Consider the following 17753-nt stretch of genomic DNA (forward strand, 5'->3'; position numbering starts at 1 on the left):
ACTTTCAGAGAGCCACCATTCTTCACAAATTATTAAGCAGAAAGAAGTTGGAGAGGAGAGTGAGGAAATATCTGACCACGTGTGCTCGGAATAAACTGCATTGTGCACTATAAGGCAATATTCCAAGGCGGCATAATACAACTGAGGAAATTGTTTATTTTTCATCCATCCTCCTGCCACCATTCATCCATACTCCTGCCAGCAAATACAATGACATTGTTTCTGTGACAGCTGGGAAATGTTCTACTCATCACCCCGAAAACCATGTCCCTGCCAAAACACTGTGCACTGAGACTGGCTATAAGCAGCCTGAGTTCAGACCACGGTGAAAACAAAGGAAGAGAACCTAGAGACTTTTAACACTCGGGTTAAATGGAAAAATGAATGATATGTTTACGCTTACATGTTCACAAGGAACTCTTAAAGGTAGAAAACAGCTTTTGGTTTGAAGATTGAGGTTGACTATTGTACTGTCAAGGTTAACTCATTGTCTGCGTAGACTAACAGATCATGAAATTACCGAGATGCAACTTTAATACTTAACACATCAGATACAGATAAGTGGAAGTCAGAATATGGACTGTCACCAAACCCCCAGTCCTCATAGAAAAGACAAACGTACATTTATTTCTACGCGTATAAAAGAAACAAAAAATAAAGTCAGGCATCCTGAAAGAAAGAGTCCAGATCCTCTGTCATCTCAGCCAAACCCTGGGGGGCGTTTGCTGCTGCCTCTCGAGCTGCACCGGATCCTTTGGCAACGGCGCTATCCTGCGACCTCTGTGGAGTGTCCATCTCTCGCTTTATGTCCTTGCCTCCGCCCAGAACTCTCTGGCTCTCTATAAAGTACTGGTTGGGGTGATTGAGAGAGAAACTGGCCTCCTCAATCTGCACAAAATAAATAAATAAATAAAACAGGAGAGGAAGGATGAGAGAAAATGAGAACAGCAGTCTTAGTTTTTTTTTTTTGTTTTTTTAACAGGTGTGGCAGGTTGGTGGCAAACTGATTGATTCAATGTCATGTCACCTTTTATAAGATGATCTTGTAACATCTGCTTCATGGGGAAAAGGTGAAATGGTTTGCTAATTTACTAACAATTTACCAATTTATTAACAATAATGAGGACAGCAGGCTTTCGTGGCCAAATTAGCAAGCTAAGTCACCGGCTAACTGTTCCATCGGAGCACAGTGAAGAATTGAAATGCCCTTTTAGGAAATGAAATGTCAAAATCACTCATGGTGAGTAAAAACCTATGAATCAATAAACAGATGAAGTTCTAACTCTTCCGAATGCTCTGTGACCTTTTTCCGTAAATTTTAAACAACTACGTACTTGTGATTGATGTTTTCAAAACCATTTCATATTGAAGGAGTAAATGTTACAAATGACTAGCAGCTCTATCAGCGCCTTCCGACTGCTAAATTAAGATCAGTAAGGACACATTTCATTTTGCAATTTCTACCTGTTGAACCACTAGAGTGAGGAAAATCGTTTTGCTGAAACTAATTTGAAGGCAGTTATGTAGGGATTGCACTGCTTCCTAGAAACATATAATATATCTGCAGGGGGGCTGAAAGGGTTGTTAGATCAATACTGACTACTTCACCAGCTGTTATGATTTCTCACTTCCCAAAAGTGAGCCTGCACTCTTACACAACACTCTGTTAAATCTTTGCTTTGATCAAATAATAGCATCCTAACAATGTGAATCCAATGTGTATAAATTGTCCTGTGAAGCAGACTAATTAATTTTACACATGACTGCAGAACACAACATCTTTGAGGTTTTTTTCACAGTAGCTTAAATAGCCATGTTCCAATTGGTTGGGTGTGTTATATTGCTTTAATACTTGTATGACAAAAACAACTGATGCCAAGTCCAAACCTTGAATTTTTAATAAATGATAAACTTAAAACTCTTTGCCAAATTCAGCTGAATGTGATGCATTTAAAGTCACAAGCAAACATTTTAAGTTTAAGACCTTGTCCCCCCTCTAAAACGAGGACCTTGAGAGTGTGACTGAAAGGGATGATGACTCAAGCGTCCAAACTGAAACAGATTAAATTAAGTAAGTATCCACAGGGGACAAAATGGATCGGAACGCTATAATAAACTTAGAAAAAATAAGTGGCTATGATGGTTAGCTAATGACGGAGGTAATGACAGTTCTGGGTCTCTCCTAAACCTTCATGCGTGAGATGCAGGGACCAAACCCCCCTGTCTGTGACACAGGTAGCCCCAGTTAGTCCCCGCTTCAAATTAAATCTGCACTTACATTGTGTGTCAGTTCAAAGTACTTCTGGCACGCCAGCTGATAGTGCATGCCTTTAACCAGCTCCAGGATCTGCAAAGAAACAGAGACGGGATAGAAAAAGAGAACGTCCAAGACACCGGGTTAGGGTTAAATTTGACTATTTTCTCACACATCTTTGAACCGTTGCACCTTAGGTACTGACAGTGCATTTAAAGAGGTTATTGTCAACATTTGGTGTTGCTGTAGCCCTATATAAAAAGCTGTTTTAATTGGCTTTAGGTCAACTACCTACACAAACATTCCTCATAAATCATAATGACAGCAGTGAAAAAATACTTCAAGAAATCATTGCAAATGTAATGAAAACAGATCACAGCCTCATTTGGCTTAATTTAAATATCCCTGCCGAGTCAATTCTTTGCAGAACAACTGTTGGCAACGATTACACCTTCAAGTCTTCTGGTACATCTTAATTATAGGATTTCCTGGATTTCTGTTAAAGCTTAAAAGAGAGGATGTGAGCAGACATTTTAAAGCCCAGGTGTAACTGCATACTCAGGGTGAGTGACCTGCTGTAGGTCTTCAGCATTCACTACGAGACTCCTTTGCCTGTACTTGGCTCCTTCATTATTCCCTATATTCCTGAAGGCTGCCTCCAGCGTGATGCTGCCACAAGCAAGCTCGACACTGGTGCTGCTATTAGATCAGTGATGAGCTGTTCTTAGTTTCTGCCAGATATTGCAGTTTTTATGATTACGTTTAATGGACTACGAGGAACATTTGCAAAAACGCACACAAGGACTGATAGTAAAGAGAAATGTATTTCTATTTTCTTTCATACTAAAGAGAAAATATCAAACTGGTGTGATACGGTCCTTAGGGTATTAGAGAACCAACATGTGGAACATCCACCACACACTTGACATAACATTACAGCCTTAACAATCTTCACATTTCAGGTCTTTCAGAAATAAACTACTATGAAGGGAAGATGTTGTACATCATCCTGTGAATAGTAAAGTAAGGAAATCTTTAGGATTTTGATACTTGTGTCTGCATTGGTTTCCATGAAATTTTGCACAGCCATTCATGGATGAATTCTTATCACGATGTTGATCCTGACTATTCATGTAGCGCCACCAGCAAGTCAAAGCTTTGCCTTATCCAGTCAAGTTTAATTTCCTCTGGCATCACCATGAGGTTGACATTTGTGTTTTTGAGAAAATGTGTTCAGTAATTATTGAATGGATTGCATGAAATGATGACTTTGGCAATTCATTAAGTTTTCATCTAGTGCCATAATAAGGTCATTTTTAAAAATTTGTTCAGTACTTTGGTTCATGACCAAATGCCGGCAAAACTAATGCGATTCTCAGCTGTACTTTGTGTTGAGTGCTTATGTAAAAATATTATCATACTAACACACTAAGCTAAGATGATGACATCAGCATATTAGCATTAAGCTCAAAAGAGCGATGCAAGTACAGCCTCAGTGGACCATTAGTCTTGTCAGGCTTTGTCTGTATGACAACACTACTGTCAGCTAATTTTTATTCTTCTTAAGAAGTCATTGACAGGTTTGGGCAATCTCCCCAGCAGTGGTTAGTCCACTACTTTGAATGTGTGTATTTTCCCGACTTGTAAGAACAAGTGCTCTCACCCACTGAGGGCCCGGTGAGTCATGCCAGTTTCTGACAAAACTCTGAAAACCAATTGACAAAAAACAATTTATATTTGCAGAGATTCATGAGATCAGGGGGAGAAATGTAATACAGAAGATGTTAGAAGCAGATAATGGTGGCTAGAGGGCTGTTCGACCATTTGAGCCTGCTGCAGAGGGGACGGCACCCACCTGACTGATTCCACTGGGGGACACCTTGTAGAACTGAAGCTTCTGCTTCAGCAGTTCTGGGTCGCTGTGTCGGAATGGACATCCTACAAACAGGAAAAGAAAACGAATTAAAATAAACATCTAAGACAGCATATTACCTGATTAACAGATGGGAGAAATTCTATGAAAAAGATTTTGGTAATGACAAATGTCCAAGGTCTGTTGTGCCACTATTTCCAAGCCACATACTTAAACTAAAAAGCCTGATAATGACAGCAGAGTGGCTTTATTACAGGTAATGGCGTCTTCCAACAGCCGTCAACTCACCATGATGGTCGCCTTGGCTGGGTGGGTTTGATAAAATCACCTTCATGCAACTGTAGGGGGTGTAGTCTGCTCGCTTGCCTTCTTTGCCAAACATGTGGCGGATGCCGTAGGCATATGCTTTGTCAAACTACAGAGAGAGAGAGAGAGAGATGAAGGGAGACAGGAAGAGAAGGCATTAGTGAGGATGAGAGTGTAAGAGGGACAAGGTTGGGGTGAAAAGAGACATTGTCATACATCATGTCAGTTTTGACAGGGTGTTTTCCTCAATGAAATATAGAGCTATTAGAGAGAACCTGCTGTAGAGGTGTCGCCACACTCGAGATAGCTGAATTATGGATACCGGAATATGACCATCTTTCCCACTCATAGATTTTGCCCCTTGTCCTGCAGAGCACTTTGAATCAATATAAAAGAGCTCGTTTTAAATACAAGAATAAATGAAGGAAATTTTAATGCCGTGTACCAGTATTCAGTGCAATGTGCCCACCTAAAAGGGGACCTATTAAGCTTTTCCTTAGTTTCTGTCATATACAATGTTTCAATGTTGGATGTTGATATTAAACAAGTCAGAATTCAGACGTCTTTTTTGACCTTAGCCGACTTTGGCTCGTCAAAGATTTTTTTCATATGGTTGCTCCAGGCAAATCACGGCTGAGCATCCCCATGAAGTAAAAGGACCAGCTAAAGTCCTGTACTTGTACTATCGTGTATTCTACAATTTTAGGGCAACTTCCCTCTGATGTTTGAGTATTTCCATTTTATACTAATTTTTAACTTTTCCTACATTTATTTGACAGCTATAGTTACTAGTTACAGAAAAGCAGTCACATTTCAGATGTCTATGTCTTGCTATATTTATTGCCTATTAGAAAGTGGATACACAAATTTTACTTGGACGATACTACATTATCTGTGCCAATTACTCATTTCAGCCAAATACTTGCTCAACCATATGAAGAACTGTTTTTCCTTCTCTCCTTTCCCATCTCACGTCCCCTCAGATTTCCACTGTGACCCATGGGGAAGCAAGTGTATCTAAAGCAGTAAAAAGTAGCTACACCTCAACTAGCTGCAAAAGTAAAATCTTTATGCATTAAAGCATCAGTATTAACAATCAGAAACTCTATATGATAATATGTCACAGAGGCCATCTGTTAAGTTTTGTAAGAACTTTTACTTAAGTAAAGGTTTTATGCTGCTTTTCTTCATCTTATGTGATATTTCAGAGTATCTTTGGAATTTGGGCTGTTGGTTGAAAGTGAGCAAGAAGAGGACACCTTCGGTTTTAAGATATTGAGATTGGTATTTGCCACAATTTTCTGGCATTTTATATAGACTGAACAATTTAAATAAAGACAATAAGATTCTCTAATGATGATTAAAAGAATCATTAGGTGCAGCCATAAGCTTGTATTGTATTTAAAGCTGAATAAACAATGGAAGTATCCACATTTTATTTGGAAAAAATTTACCTGTCCCTTTTTTAATTTAAAGCAGCCTACATCTCCAAGTTATGATTACTGACAAACAGGCTGCACTCAGTCGGACAAAACTAGGCCTTGCCTAATCTTATAAAATATATCTATGACCACATTGCAGCAGGGTTTGAATTGAAAAAGTATGTGAATATCTGGATAAATGTTTATGTGATCTCACAAGAAGCAAAACATCAAAGTCAAGGACACAAGTGAACCATATCAATAAATTCTTAAGTGCCAGACTTCGCAAACCTTCACACCATCGTCTGTCCAGGGGGTCATTCTACACAATCTCCACAGTGAACTGTTTTTATACGTACTACACTTATGTGCAACCATAAAAAATGAATTACAAGGACCCTGCCTCTGAAAATCAAACAGTAAAATACACACAGTGTGCTTCAACAGTGGCAGAACACAATCACCATGACTGCACCCATCATAACACATTAATGTTGCAATAAAACCCTTGAACTTGCTAATATGACAAGCTGCAGTGGCAATTTAAAAATCCATAAAATCTTCTTTAAGTACAATGAATCAAATATTAATTATGTAGAGCTTCTAAGGATTCAAGAGGACATTTCCTGATTTAAGACCCCCCTACTCTATTAAAACGAATCTTGGAACTCCACTGGCACTAAAGTGCGTTTAATATGTATTATGTGAAATAATTAGGAAATAAAAAAAAAAATCCTGTGTCGTCTAAAAAAAGGCATAGTAAGTAACTTAGAAATGGATATTAAACTTTCACTTCTTCCAGGTGAAACTGAGGTAGTCTGACTTATTTTTTGCTAAACTTCACAAGAACAGATTAGAAACACTCTCTTAAGTACAGGGACAAGCCACAATCAGCCCTATAGCTAAACCTTAAAAATGAAACTAATGTGTATTAACAGATTAGAGTGAACAGTTTTTGACTTGTCGTTTTCTAAAGACGTTTGATTTGTCTTTAAAAACATTATTCAGCTTCCCCTCAGCAGTCAGATGCTGTACAATTTAGCTTGCAGTTTGTTCTCAACTTGTCCTATTTCTCTTTTTTTTTAAACTCATATTGACTGCAACTCTTCCCTTAACATATATGTTCATTGTGTCTTTTAAAATCACAAACTACACTACACTTCAGCCTACACTTACAGATAATCCTGGATATACTCTAATACATCTGAGCTCCAAACTGAGGCAATACAGAAAATCAGAGCAGAAAGTCTAAACACAAGCACAAAAGATGCATTAAAAGGAGCAGAGCCACAGCTCTTCTAGTGCACATCTTGGCTCGTGGGGGCTACATCACTGTAACATCCCCCCACACTCTAGGACACATTCACAAAAACCTGCGGCAATGGAGACAGAGAAATAGGACACAATCAAAGGGATTACGTACGTGTGTGTGCGTGCATGTGTGTAAACTTGGCACTGCTTCTTAGGCTCAGTCCATAGTGACTGATATGCCTGTAGCTCCTCTTGTATGTAATACCATTAAAATACTTTACCTTTTTTAATCTGCACTACAGGCCCTTTTTCAGAACCAAAAAAACAATAAAAGGTGAGGGACTATAAAATAGGGCAAGTGCGCACAAGAGTTAGATGAAGAAGTTTGATGTTGCAGAGGAAGAGGGCCGCTTTTTAATGCACACAATGCACAAGTAGAATGTTAAACTAAAAGGCAAAAGAGACAAATTAGAACTGCAAAGACGCTGTGACGGGCCTGCAGCAAACCCTAAAAGTTGCACTAGTTGTAGGAGTTCAGCGTCATTGTTCTCCAAGTTTTGTAAGGAAAAGCACAGGTATAAATAAAATGAATGATAGCTGAATACCATATATCTGCTTCAGTGTCAGAGTCCTGCTATTGTGCATGCTGCCTTACTGTCAACACTATCATGACTTACTGGGACATTTAGAGAGAACAAAGCCATGGCTGTTATTAAAACACACAATTACACCTGTGTTTTTCCTGCTATGACAAGTCAAAATCTCTGCTATGAAAAGGGGCCAATAGAGCCCCACAGATTTTTTTAAGGCTGAATTAAAAATAAACAAGTAGTTCTACAGTTAAAAAATAAACATGTCAGTGTTCTCTAGGGTAAAAAACTCAAAAATCAGCTATGTGTCCTCCTGGTAGGGGTACACCAGTTGGACAACTTGTATATTCAGCATGAGAAGTTAAACTAAGTGCAGTTCTCTAGACGTTTTCTCTTCAGTCCTAATCAGAGAACGGTGTATTGGCTGATATTTTGTTTATTTAAGGATTTGGATCATGTATGTCAAGTTGCTGAAATAGCATATTTCTGCAAGCAACTCATCACAGAGGTTGTCTGTTTTTTCCATAAGTGAGACAGACGCAAAAAAAAGAATAAAATAAAATAAATAAAACTCAGAACATATTTTTATACGTTGCAAAGAAGGAGCAAGAGGCTTTTTCTCAAATGTACTGAAATGATCAGTATTCAAAACTAAAACAACATGTTGTACATTTGTAACCAAACTTTTAAGAGCAGTTAATATAAAGTGTCATCTAATGAATTGCTTCCATTGTTGGAACAGACCCCAGAGGAAACCAAACCTATAAAAGTGAAAAATGGTGTCAGTTAGTGGAAATTAATTAACCTGAAGTTAACATCTGTAAAACAAGCAGTTCAACAACAGTCCTACCCCACGGCAAAAAGAACACACCAAGATGTGGTACAAAGAGACACCCCCTTTAAATGAATAGGCTAACTTCCGTGGCAAGAAAAATGGATAGATCAAGTTGATTTCATCAATTTTCTCTCTCCCTCTAGTCTAATATTACATCGTCTCTTCCTCCAGGCCTCCCTTTCGGCATCGCTGCCTCCCATCTTTTTCTCTGTGCCTGTCGCATACTAATGAGCAGGCTTTTGTGCAGCCTGCCACAAAGTACAGCCACTGACTTAACACATACATCATTGTGAGAGCTGCGATCTGGTCAGCACCATTCTGCTGTGAAACAAGTGCTGGGCTTTGTGCACAGCCTAGCACACTTTCTCTGGGAGCTTGTACATGGGAACCAAGCCACCTCAGAAATGGGGCACCAAAGAGGGCTGCAACATGAATCCAGTGTACTGTCAATGCCATGGGGCTCTTACTGAGGGCCAATAACAGATACTAGGAGAGTAGAGGCTAGATAGACACTGCTTTATTCATCTAAAAACATGCTTTAACAGGTGTGAGTGACAAACGCTTATTCTGCTATTGTGTTTCTGTAACTACTTAACAGATGGGAAATCTTTAGATGGCTCAACTGAAAATACTTTCTCTTATTGAATGAAATCTTTAGTAAATAAAACCACATCTCAAAAATGGCTGTCCTGATTCCTAACATATTTTGCTGCAGTACGAAACCATTTCAAAGGGCTACACAAATTACTGGTGACATTTGTTTGCTTTTCATCTCCAATTAGTAATGCAGCCTTGTTAGTTATCTGCGTTATTTCCCCTCACCTTTCCCCTGTCTTTAGAATGTTGTAAGGACAAGCCCAATTAGTCTGCTTACATAGTGCCAAAAAGGGGTCTCTAACTTTTTTTCACCACTGTCCCAAACTGCCCTGAAAAACAATTTTAACCATCCCGAAGAAAAATGCTGGCGGTTCCAACAATAAAATGTCTACTTTTCTACAATAAAATTATTTTGATCATTAAAAGTAATGCGTGGCACAAATAAAATACCATCAAAATTATTTATTAGGGCATTAGTGATAATGATTTTATTTATTCATATCACGTTAATTCAATTAATTAATTAACAGTTTATTTTGGGTAACATCTGTGAACTTTGTGTTAACAGTTTTTAAATAATGCGGGATAAGGCCACCTGTCTGGCGTGCTCCTATGTGTAATCTTAAACTAATTCAGACTTCTGACATCCATCACTCTCAGAGAGGGAGTTTGTGTCCGTCTCTATAGTGCGTCCTTGTCCCCGTCTCTTCCACGGTATGTTTTGCCGGTGTGGCGGTGACACCACAAAGTGCAAGATCCCACCACTGCTTCGGGGCAGCTAACTGACTGACACCCGTGACAGGTACATCGCTTTCAGATGTCACTGTTGCGGTTTGTCTTCTTGCTGTGTATGTGTGCGTCAGTGCGTGTGTTACAGCGGTGGTCGGTTTTTTTTGTGTTTGTGCACGCCCTCAACTTAGAGCCCTACAAAACTAAATCAATTTTTGAAATGTGATTAAAAATGTTAAACACAACTTACCTTTTTAGAGACTTTTATGGTTAAATTTGTCATAACAGTTTTGTGTCTTTTCAATTAATTCTTAAAGATCCCTCCAGTCATGTAATCGTTCAGTTCAGATCTTTGTCCCTAAAGGGGATATTTACAGTATAGATTTTACAGATTTACAGTAGAGGGCAAAAAACACAACATATAAGGGGACATTAGTCACAACCGTTACAGCATCTGTTTGTAAAAAAAAGTACTCAAACATTTGGTAACCATCATAAAGTGCTGCAAGCTCATGTTCAGTGTATAAGTTAAAGGCATTTAAGACACATATACAAATAGTCTAAAATGGTATTTTCAAACTCCTGACGTTGTTTCTATTCACACCATGTTCACCAAGGACGCCTTTGTCACCTTTTTCCCTCTGTATACAAAGCTGTTCTTTTGCTCTGAGAAAAGAGATGTGAAAAATCTCACAAGTGACTAATTTTCCAACAAGTATTTGACTCTCGAACAGCTAAAAACATGAAGGACTCTATCTTTGTGCATCAGAGTCTGGTCTGGAACTCTTTGATGTGGCTTCTCATTACTACTGAAACTGTGACACCAGCAGGAAACAGAGACTTAAGATATTCCCACAACATGCCCAGATACTTTGTCTTGCTGATGCAATACATGTCTATGGACTGGAAAGAAGGCAGACTACCTGGAGTGATCTACTACTACAAATCGTTATTCAAAGGTTACACGGCTCGGGGATCAAGGCCCGCATGACAAGCACTACTGTGCCAGATTGCTGCTCTGTCTTTTCAGCTTAGAACAATTAAATGATTTCTTGGCACTCACCTTGCACTCTATTACTACATCTTTTGATGAGCACTCAAAAATGTGTTAGATTAAGCCGGGTATGGGTGTTTAACTGTCAGATGGACAGTATTTCTTAAGCCTTTGCAAATATAGGTTACAGAATATAAATGATGAATATATAAACAGGTAAAAACTGTTCACGTTTGATTGCACAAATTGTGTTACAGACACTGTCACAATGCCATCAAATCGTGCTGGTTCATCTGTACACCACTCCTAGCTGGGGCTGGGCAGCAAACAGTCTTAGGAGGTGGTGTAGTATTTGTACACTTTAATTTAAAATTCAGTAATTAAACAAAATATGTGGTGACAACCCAATGAGAATAAACCCCAGCAGTTTTACTACAAAGAAAGACTAATGAATGACTGAAAATAATAATACATGTGGTCGGATGATTATACTTTTAAAAATGAAAAATCATGTGAGTGTTTAAATATAGTGCACAGCCCTATTAGTCCTGTCAACCAAGTGACTACTGGTGGCTACTACTAAAAGAAAAGAAAAAAAAGGAACATGGCACAAGTGAAGTGAATACGTACGAATAACTTTTTATATGATATGATATTTATATATTGTAATTGGTCTTTTAACTTTTTAACTTTAAGTTTGTTTTCGGTTTGTATTCAGGGAAGCGAAAACCGCCATACTAAAGTAAGAAGCCACTGAAAACACTTAAAAATTACCTCAACAATGAAACAATTATCAACAAAGAATAACAGAATAAAGTGAAATCGCTTGAATTGAGTCATTTTCATGTTTCACGTACCACCTCTAGCTCTCTAAGTGGCGGCACTGAGGACGGACCATAAAAAACGACTCAAAAAACAGAGTGAAGACTGTCTGCCATATCTCACTGCTAAGATTGGCCAACCAAAGCGATGTATACAGGGATGTCCTAACAGTCTTAAGTGTATACTGTACAGTCATAACTGTGAAAGCAAACTGACACAAGCAGTTATCTATTCAACAGGCAGTTATTTTCTTGACAGTCAATAAGGAAGTGCATTGACATTTATAAGACCATACTTTTGAACCATGTACTCAAGTCAGATACACTTGAACAACAACATATCTGCAGCTATCTAAGGACCTAATTAAGGAAGCAAAACCTACTGCTGTAGCTGTTGATGTCAGAAATGTAAACACAAACATGTGAGAACTGTTAAACAAATGTTGGTGTAGTCGGGGGTTGTTTACAAAACAAATACACAGATTCGTTTCCACGGAACTGCAGTAAGAAAATCTGTCTGTTTTATCCAAACTGTTCCATCATGTGGCGTCTCCTGTCGCCACTGCCTCTCCTTCACATGAAGAATGGAGGTTCTCTTCATGCGGAACACTGTGAATGTCTTTACTGAGTCTCTGCCTTTTATTGAGAGGCACAATAACTGAACTCATGACCACTTTAGTCTTCCAAAGCCTCATCACAGCAGTGCATGCAAATAATACCAGTGGACTTTTTTTGAATCAATACAGCCTTGATGGGGTCACTTCATCACAGACGAAAGAGCACCACCCATTTAAGTGTTGAATAGCACTCTGGAGAGGGTCAGGCATTCAGACTGCTGTCCTACAGTCCACTAATCTGGTGTTCAGGGATAAACTTGTCAGAAGTGAGGTTGTACAGAATTCAGCATATACAAGCCTTTAAAAATGAAATGGCCCTCTAAAAGAACATATTTGGTAATACTCAAGAATATTTTGAGGCCATTTAACTTATATAAAGATAAATGTAGGGCTGCCCCCTAACAGTCGACTTAACAGGTGAGAAGAGTTTTAGTCGACCCACTTGTCATTAGTTGGATAGTCACAGAAAAAGAAAAACAATGTAACTTTAGTCTGGGGCAGTCCTAGATAAATGTGTAGTGTTGATCTAAAATTAAACAAAATGTGTGCCATCTGGCCCCGTCTTTTATGATATGGGTGAACTGGGTTATTGCATCATTGTCACGTGTTTTATTTTTCATTCAGTTAATTTAGTTTACTATGATCTTATTATGATTATATAATTATACATCCCATAGATCAATCCCTTTGCAAGCTGCTGGTCTTATTAAAAGTTGCAGTGACATTTGGCTGAGCAAGGCAACCCACATCAACATTTAACAGGAAGCTGAGCGGTGAAAAGTAACTGCATTTACTCACTCATTTGTCTTAAAATCCAGAACGGATTTCTAAAAACTACAAGTAAGAGTAAAGTAATATTGCATTAATATTGTTAACATTACCTTGTCCGCGTCCACTTTGCCTCTGATGAACTCTGACCTCCAGAACTGCAGCGCTTGCTCCAGAGAGAGGCCGATGCCTTTGAGGAAGAGGCCGTACTGCATACGACCGCCATGGCGGAGATGGTGGCTCTCTCTTAGGTTCTGATGGAGCTGCCTCATACAGAGTGGGAATGACTTTCCTGAAAGCTGGAGGCGGACAACAATTAATGACATACAGGTATAATATATCTATACCTGTGGATATCTTTTTTTATTCTCACTTACTTTTCCTCACCGCCCTTTTCTATGGTGTTAAAAATAATGTAAACTGATTGATTAAAACTTAAGTGGGAATAAACACACTTTCTACTTATTCCTAGCTTTGGGCCAGCTGTATTACTATACAAACATAAATTCTCCCCTTTTAAATCACTCATTCCCAAACAAAATGGCACCTTGAACTTGATATTTCAAGAGTAGATTGTCAATGCAACTTACTGAATCAATTTGCTCCAAGGAGATCTTTCCAACGTTCTTCTGGATGCTGTAATCCTGTCCCACATAGGCATGACTACAAATAAGAAAACATTATCAGGACTGTGACCAATAAGACTACATTTCTTTAGTAATATTAAAACAACTTTAGAAGCAATGAGGGCTGCCATGAAAACTGATTATATTTTCTGAAGAATGTTCTTCAATGAAATTAAGTCCGTTTGATAGAAAATACGGTTAAGACATGACCGGAAACTATTATTTAAAAAAGTTAATATAATACATCCCCTGTAACCTCCTGCCAAACAAAGTTAAATCTGCTAAGCTGCTATCAGTAGATTTTTAAGTCGATGGCTTTGGCAACCCCTTGAGTCCCACGCTGCGTTTCCCCTTACCAGAGATTAGTGGTTGGCCCACTAATCTCAACAACCTGCCCACTAATCCCCATCAACAATCAGGCAACATGACTTCTTCCACCCCTATATTCATGTTCCTACTTTTATCTAGAGTAAAGATAAACACGCTCACTGGGTTCTGAGCTGCCCTCCTTTGCTATTGAAGCTGAAATGAAGTCAGCTGTCGACTATTGAATGCAAACGTATGTGCTGTTGCTGAATCACATTAACTTTCAATGGTGAACAGGTTTAAGGTTTTTACATTAAGGCACCTCTACAGGGGTACCGCCTTAGCAATATAAGTTAGCGGCAGTTATATTGTTCGATCAAGCATAATAACTATATGGACATTTTAAGTGCTTTTTTTGGTCAATAGATATAGTTAAATATTGCAGATAGTGAAATACTTAGATGAGGCATAAGGCTTGTATTGCATTTCGGGTGAAACCTAATCGTCCAACACATCAAGGTAAGCAACAGCTTTTACTGCATCGTTCCTGTCTTACGGAAAACTACTTGCACTGTGTTCACGTAACAGGCTCTGATCGTACAATAAGTAGGTATCCCAACCATGCTATTGATCTTGTGCAAAGTGCACACTGAGCTCTGTTTAATCTGTCAATTTTCACCATAAAAATGCACTTTTGTACAAAACTTAAGACACAAATCAATGAAGTAATCTATCCCCAAAATAACAACTGAGGAAAACCATGGCGCCTGCCACTCAACAACCAACATTGCCCACCGTGACCGAGGACAAGACAGTGCATGACAAATTGCAGGAGAAACAACGCACGTGTTGCATAGTCCTAATTACCTGACTGAGTAACAATGGGAACAGATGATGCTGCGCACATAGCCAGGCACCATAAGTTCACACAACATCTGGACTTGTCTACAGGGACAGATTGCGTTTACTCAGACTAGCCACAAGCCTCCAATGTTCTTTGGTGCCAAAGATCAATCCTGCTAAATCTCTTTTTCAACAGAGTCCTGGAAAAGTGGCAGCAAAGTTATTAATCCTGCTGCTTACCTGAGGTGGTTAAGGAGCGGTTGGAGCCGTTCATCAGAATGCACTGCTGGTAACGAGCGGGCTGTCAGCTGCAGAAGAGACGGACATCACATGAGTAATGGTTAATAGAGCTGGTGAAAGGACCAGAAAACTTAACATTGCAGGTTAAGTGCAAAGATTAAGTACGACACAAAACAATAACTAAAGGTTAAAATAGACTCTGGTATCGATCAGGAATGAACATTTATTGTGGGTTGCTCAGTGTTGGTATTTCTGTTATTGTAACTAAAAAAAGTAAATAATTGGCATCAATTATAAGACTTGCAAGGATCCTTAGGTCATTGAATATTTGGTGGCAGTGCTAGAAAAGCATTAAAATGCATTAAAATTCCCTCAGCTGTAAAACAGGGATACGGTTTTCTGACTTTAGGTTGAGCAGATGATCATACATCATCCTGAAACATCTGTAGCATACGAAACAACTGTCAAGTGATTCCTATGCACAAAAAAACACTTTAATTATGTATATTTCTGTTAAAATGAACATTCAACCAATAACTGGAGTCATATGGAGAAGCAGCTTTCAATTTCATGCCTTTTTAATGACACATTTTCTGCTATGCCCCCTTGTTGTCCCCAGTGGAGGAGAATAACCATTACAGTAACACAGACAGTCACAATGGCACGGTTACAAGGAAAATAGTTTCGCCGCATTATTTCATTCCAACAGTTAGTGGTGCGGATAATTACCAGGGAATGGGAGAATGGTGGAACTGGACTGGATCTTTTTATTTGCTTTTCTTTTTTTTTTTTATTTGGAAAAGATGGTCCTTCTTGTCCCATGATGGAGGACATGTGCCCACTATATGCTAACAGTAGTACAGAGGCAATGACTTTCTGTACTACACCACAAACACACAATGCATCCTACAATGTGGTATTCTCACATGTCCCAGTTTGCCAGTAGTGAGTTTCAGATGAGTGCTGTTCAACTTGTCAATGGGCATTTTAGGTCACTGGTTAAACGGAGCCCAACTCTTTGTCATGAGCACAGGCATTACACAGAAATGCACTGATTGAAAGCGACGACTCGGTTGAATACAAAGGACGAACAACATCGCGGAACAAAAATGGACCTTTGTTCAAACTTCCAAAGAATGTTCTAGGCACAAAGCAGCAGGCTGCCAGTCCCAGAGTAGACTCAAACAGCTACTTTGGAAAGGCATTGCAACTGCTGTCACTATTGACAGAGTGCTTTTTAGTTGGAAAACACAAAATAAAGGAGGAAGCATGACATACATGTATGTGTGCATAGGTATTAGAGAACTAGACCAATATACTGGCCGGTATTAGCTTACTGCTGATACATATCTGTATCAGTTTGTATTGTAAGTCGGCAGATAAGAAACAAGAAATTGCAGCACTAGATTTAAGGGTAATTTAAAAACACAGTCACTATAACACAGTTTGTTGCACCTCATTAATAGAACAAGTCTATTCATAAACTATTTAGTGCCACTGCCTATGGTTGTTGAATGTGCTTGTGTCTGTTGGCTAGCGAGGGCCCCTCACAATAATGTAACTGAACCGTGGTTGTCTTCTCACATGTATTATAAAGAAGGCCCCTGGTTCCCAAAACATCATGTTCCATATCCCTAAGGCCATTTGAAGTGTGCAGATATTGCGCCTTCATAGACCCCCCTTCCACAGCCTTTAAAAAAACATCATGCCCGGAGGGACAATAAGCACTTTCATACTAGCTGTCCCCAGTCTTCCCTCCAGACATTTTATGTCATGTGTGCATACTTATTCCCCTCATTTGAACCCTGCACATTTCCTTCAGTTTCCCCGGGGCACTGAAGAGAACAACCGTGGTTGCGATTTAATAATTTGCCTCCTGGAAGCTGGTCTACTGTATGGACAAAATATATCCACATAAACCGCATGTGCAGGGAGACAATCTAATGCAAAGTGAAGCTGTGTTGGACTGAGTTAGAGAGGTGTTGTTTAAAATCTATGTCTATACTGTTTAGGTCAGAGGGGGTGTGTTGGATTGTGTTGTAAGATGTTTCTATTATTGATTTAAAGGCCAGTCCATGCACAGTCTACATACATAAAAGGCCCATTAGTGAACTACAGCGCATCATGCCTGCAGTCGTCGTCATGTTTCCCACGAAATACAAATTACCATTTGTCTTGGAGCTTTCTGTAATATTACGGAACTTTTATTATTCTTCCTTTCCAAAACAGTGAAGACTTGCAAAACACTTACTGCGAGAGCTTTGGAAAGCCTAGTACGGAAATCGTTGAGAACAATGGTGACAATGTCCTGGTGAGGGATGTACACGTAGCCTGCTTTGAGGTAAACTCTCCTTGTCCGCACCAGATCCAGGGCATCTTGAAATGGAACCTTTAAAAAAAAAAAAAAAAGTGGAATAAACAATGTTTTCAATAAGAAATGCTTTTAAAAGACATAATGTTATATTCTATTTGCATTCATTGTCAGTGCCAGGATGCTATGGCCAACCCTTCGTAATTTTAGAGGAGGAAACCAAGGATTACACTTATTCTAGCGATGTTCTATAAAATAAGTGTGATGAATTACATTCTCTGAACCAATGGGAATGTCAGCAATGAGCCTAAAATGAAAATGTATAGTTAAGTAGCAGGCCATGACATTTTGAATTGAATTGAAAGCCTTTA

At 39.0% G+C, this 17753-nt stretch overlaps 1 protein-coding gene across 2 annotated transcripts in view; it reads right to left on the minus strand.

Annotated features, from left to right (window-relative positions):
* Window positions 1–136: 136 nt before the first annotated feature.
* prim2 (DNA primase subunit 2) overlaps window positions 137–17753 on the minus strand; it is a 21971-nt gene continuing 4354 nt past the window's right edge. For both annotated transcript variants that reach the window (XM_035663570.1, XM_035663571.1), the window contains exons 7-14: window positions 17323–17460; window positions 15072–15139; window positions 13647–13719; window positions 13170–13355; window positions 4416–4542; window positions 4110–4192; window positions 2279–2347; window positions 137–888 (exon numbers count right to left, since the gene is read on the minus strand). In XM_035663570.1, coding sequence (XP_035519463.1) covers window positions 661–888; window positions 2279–2347; window positions 4110–4192; window positions 4416–4542; window positions 13170–13355; window positions 13647–13719; window positions 15072–15139; window positions 17323–17460 — 972 coding nt within the window. In that variant the 3' untranslated portion in view covers window positions 137–660. The remainder of the gene's footprint in view (window positions 889–2278; window positions 2348–4109; window positions 4193–4415; window positions 4543–13169; window positions 13356–13646; window positions 13720–15071; window positions 15140–17322; window positions 17461–17753) is intronic.

This window comes from Morone saxatilis, unplaced genomic scaffold (assembly GCF_004916995.1).
Source record: "Morone saxatilis isolate NCDOM2014 unplaced genomic scaffold, NCSU_SB_2.0 Contig19, whole genome shotgun sequence".
Taxonomy (NCBI): Eukaryota; Metazoa; Chordata; class Actinopteri; family Moronidae; genus Morone; species Morone saxatilis.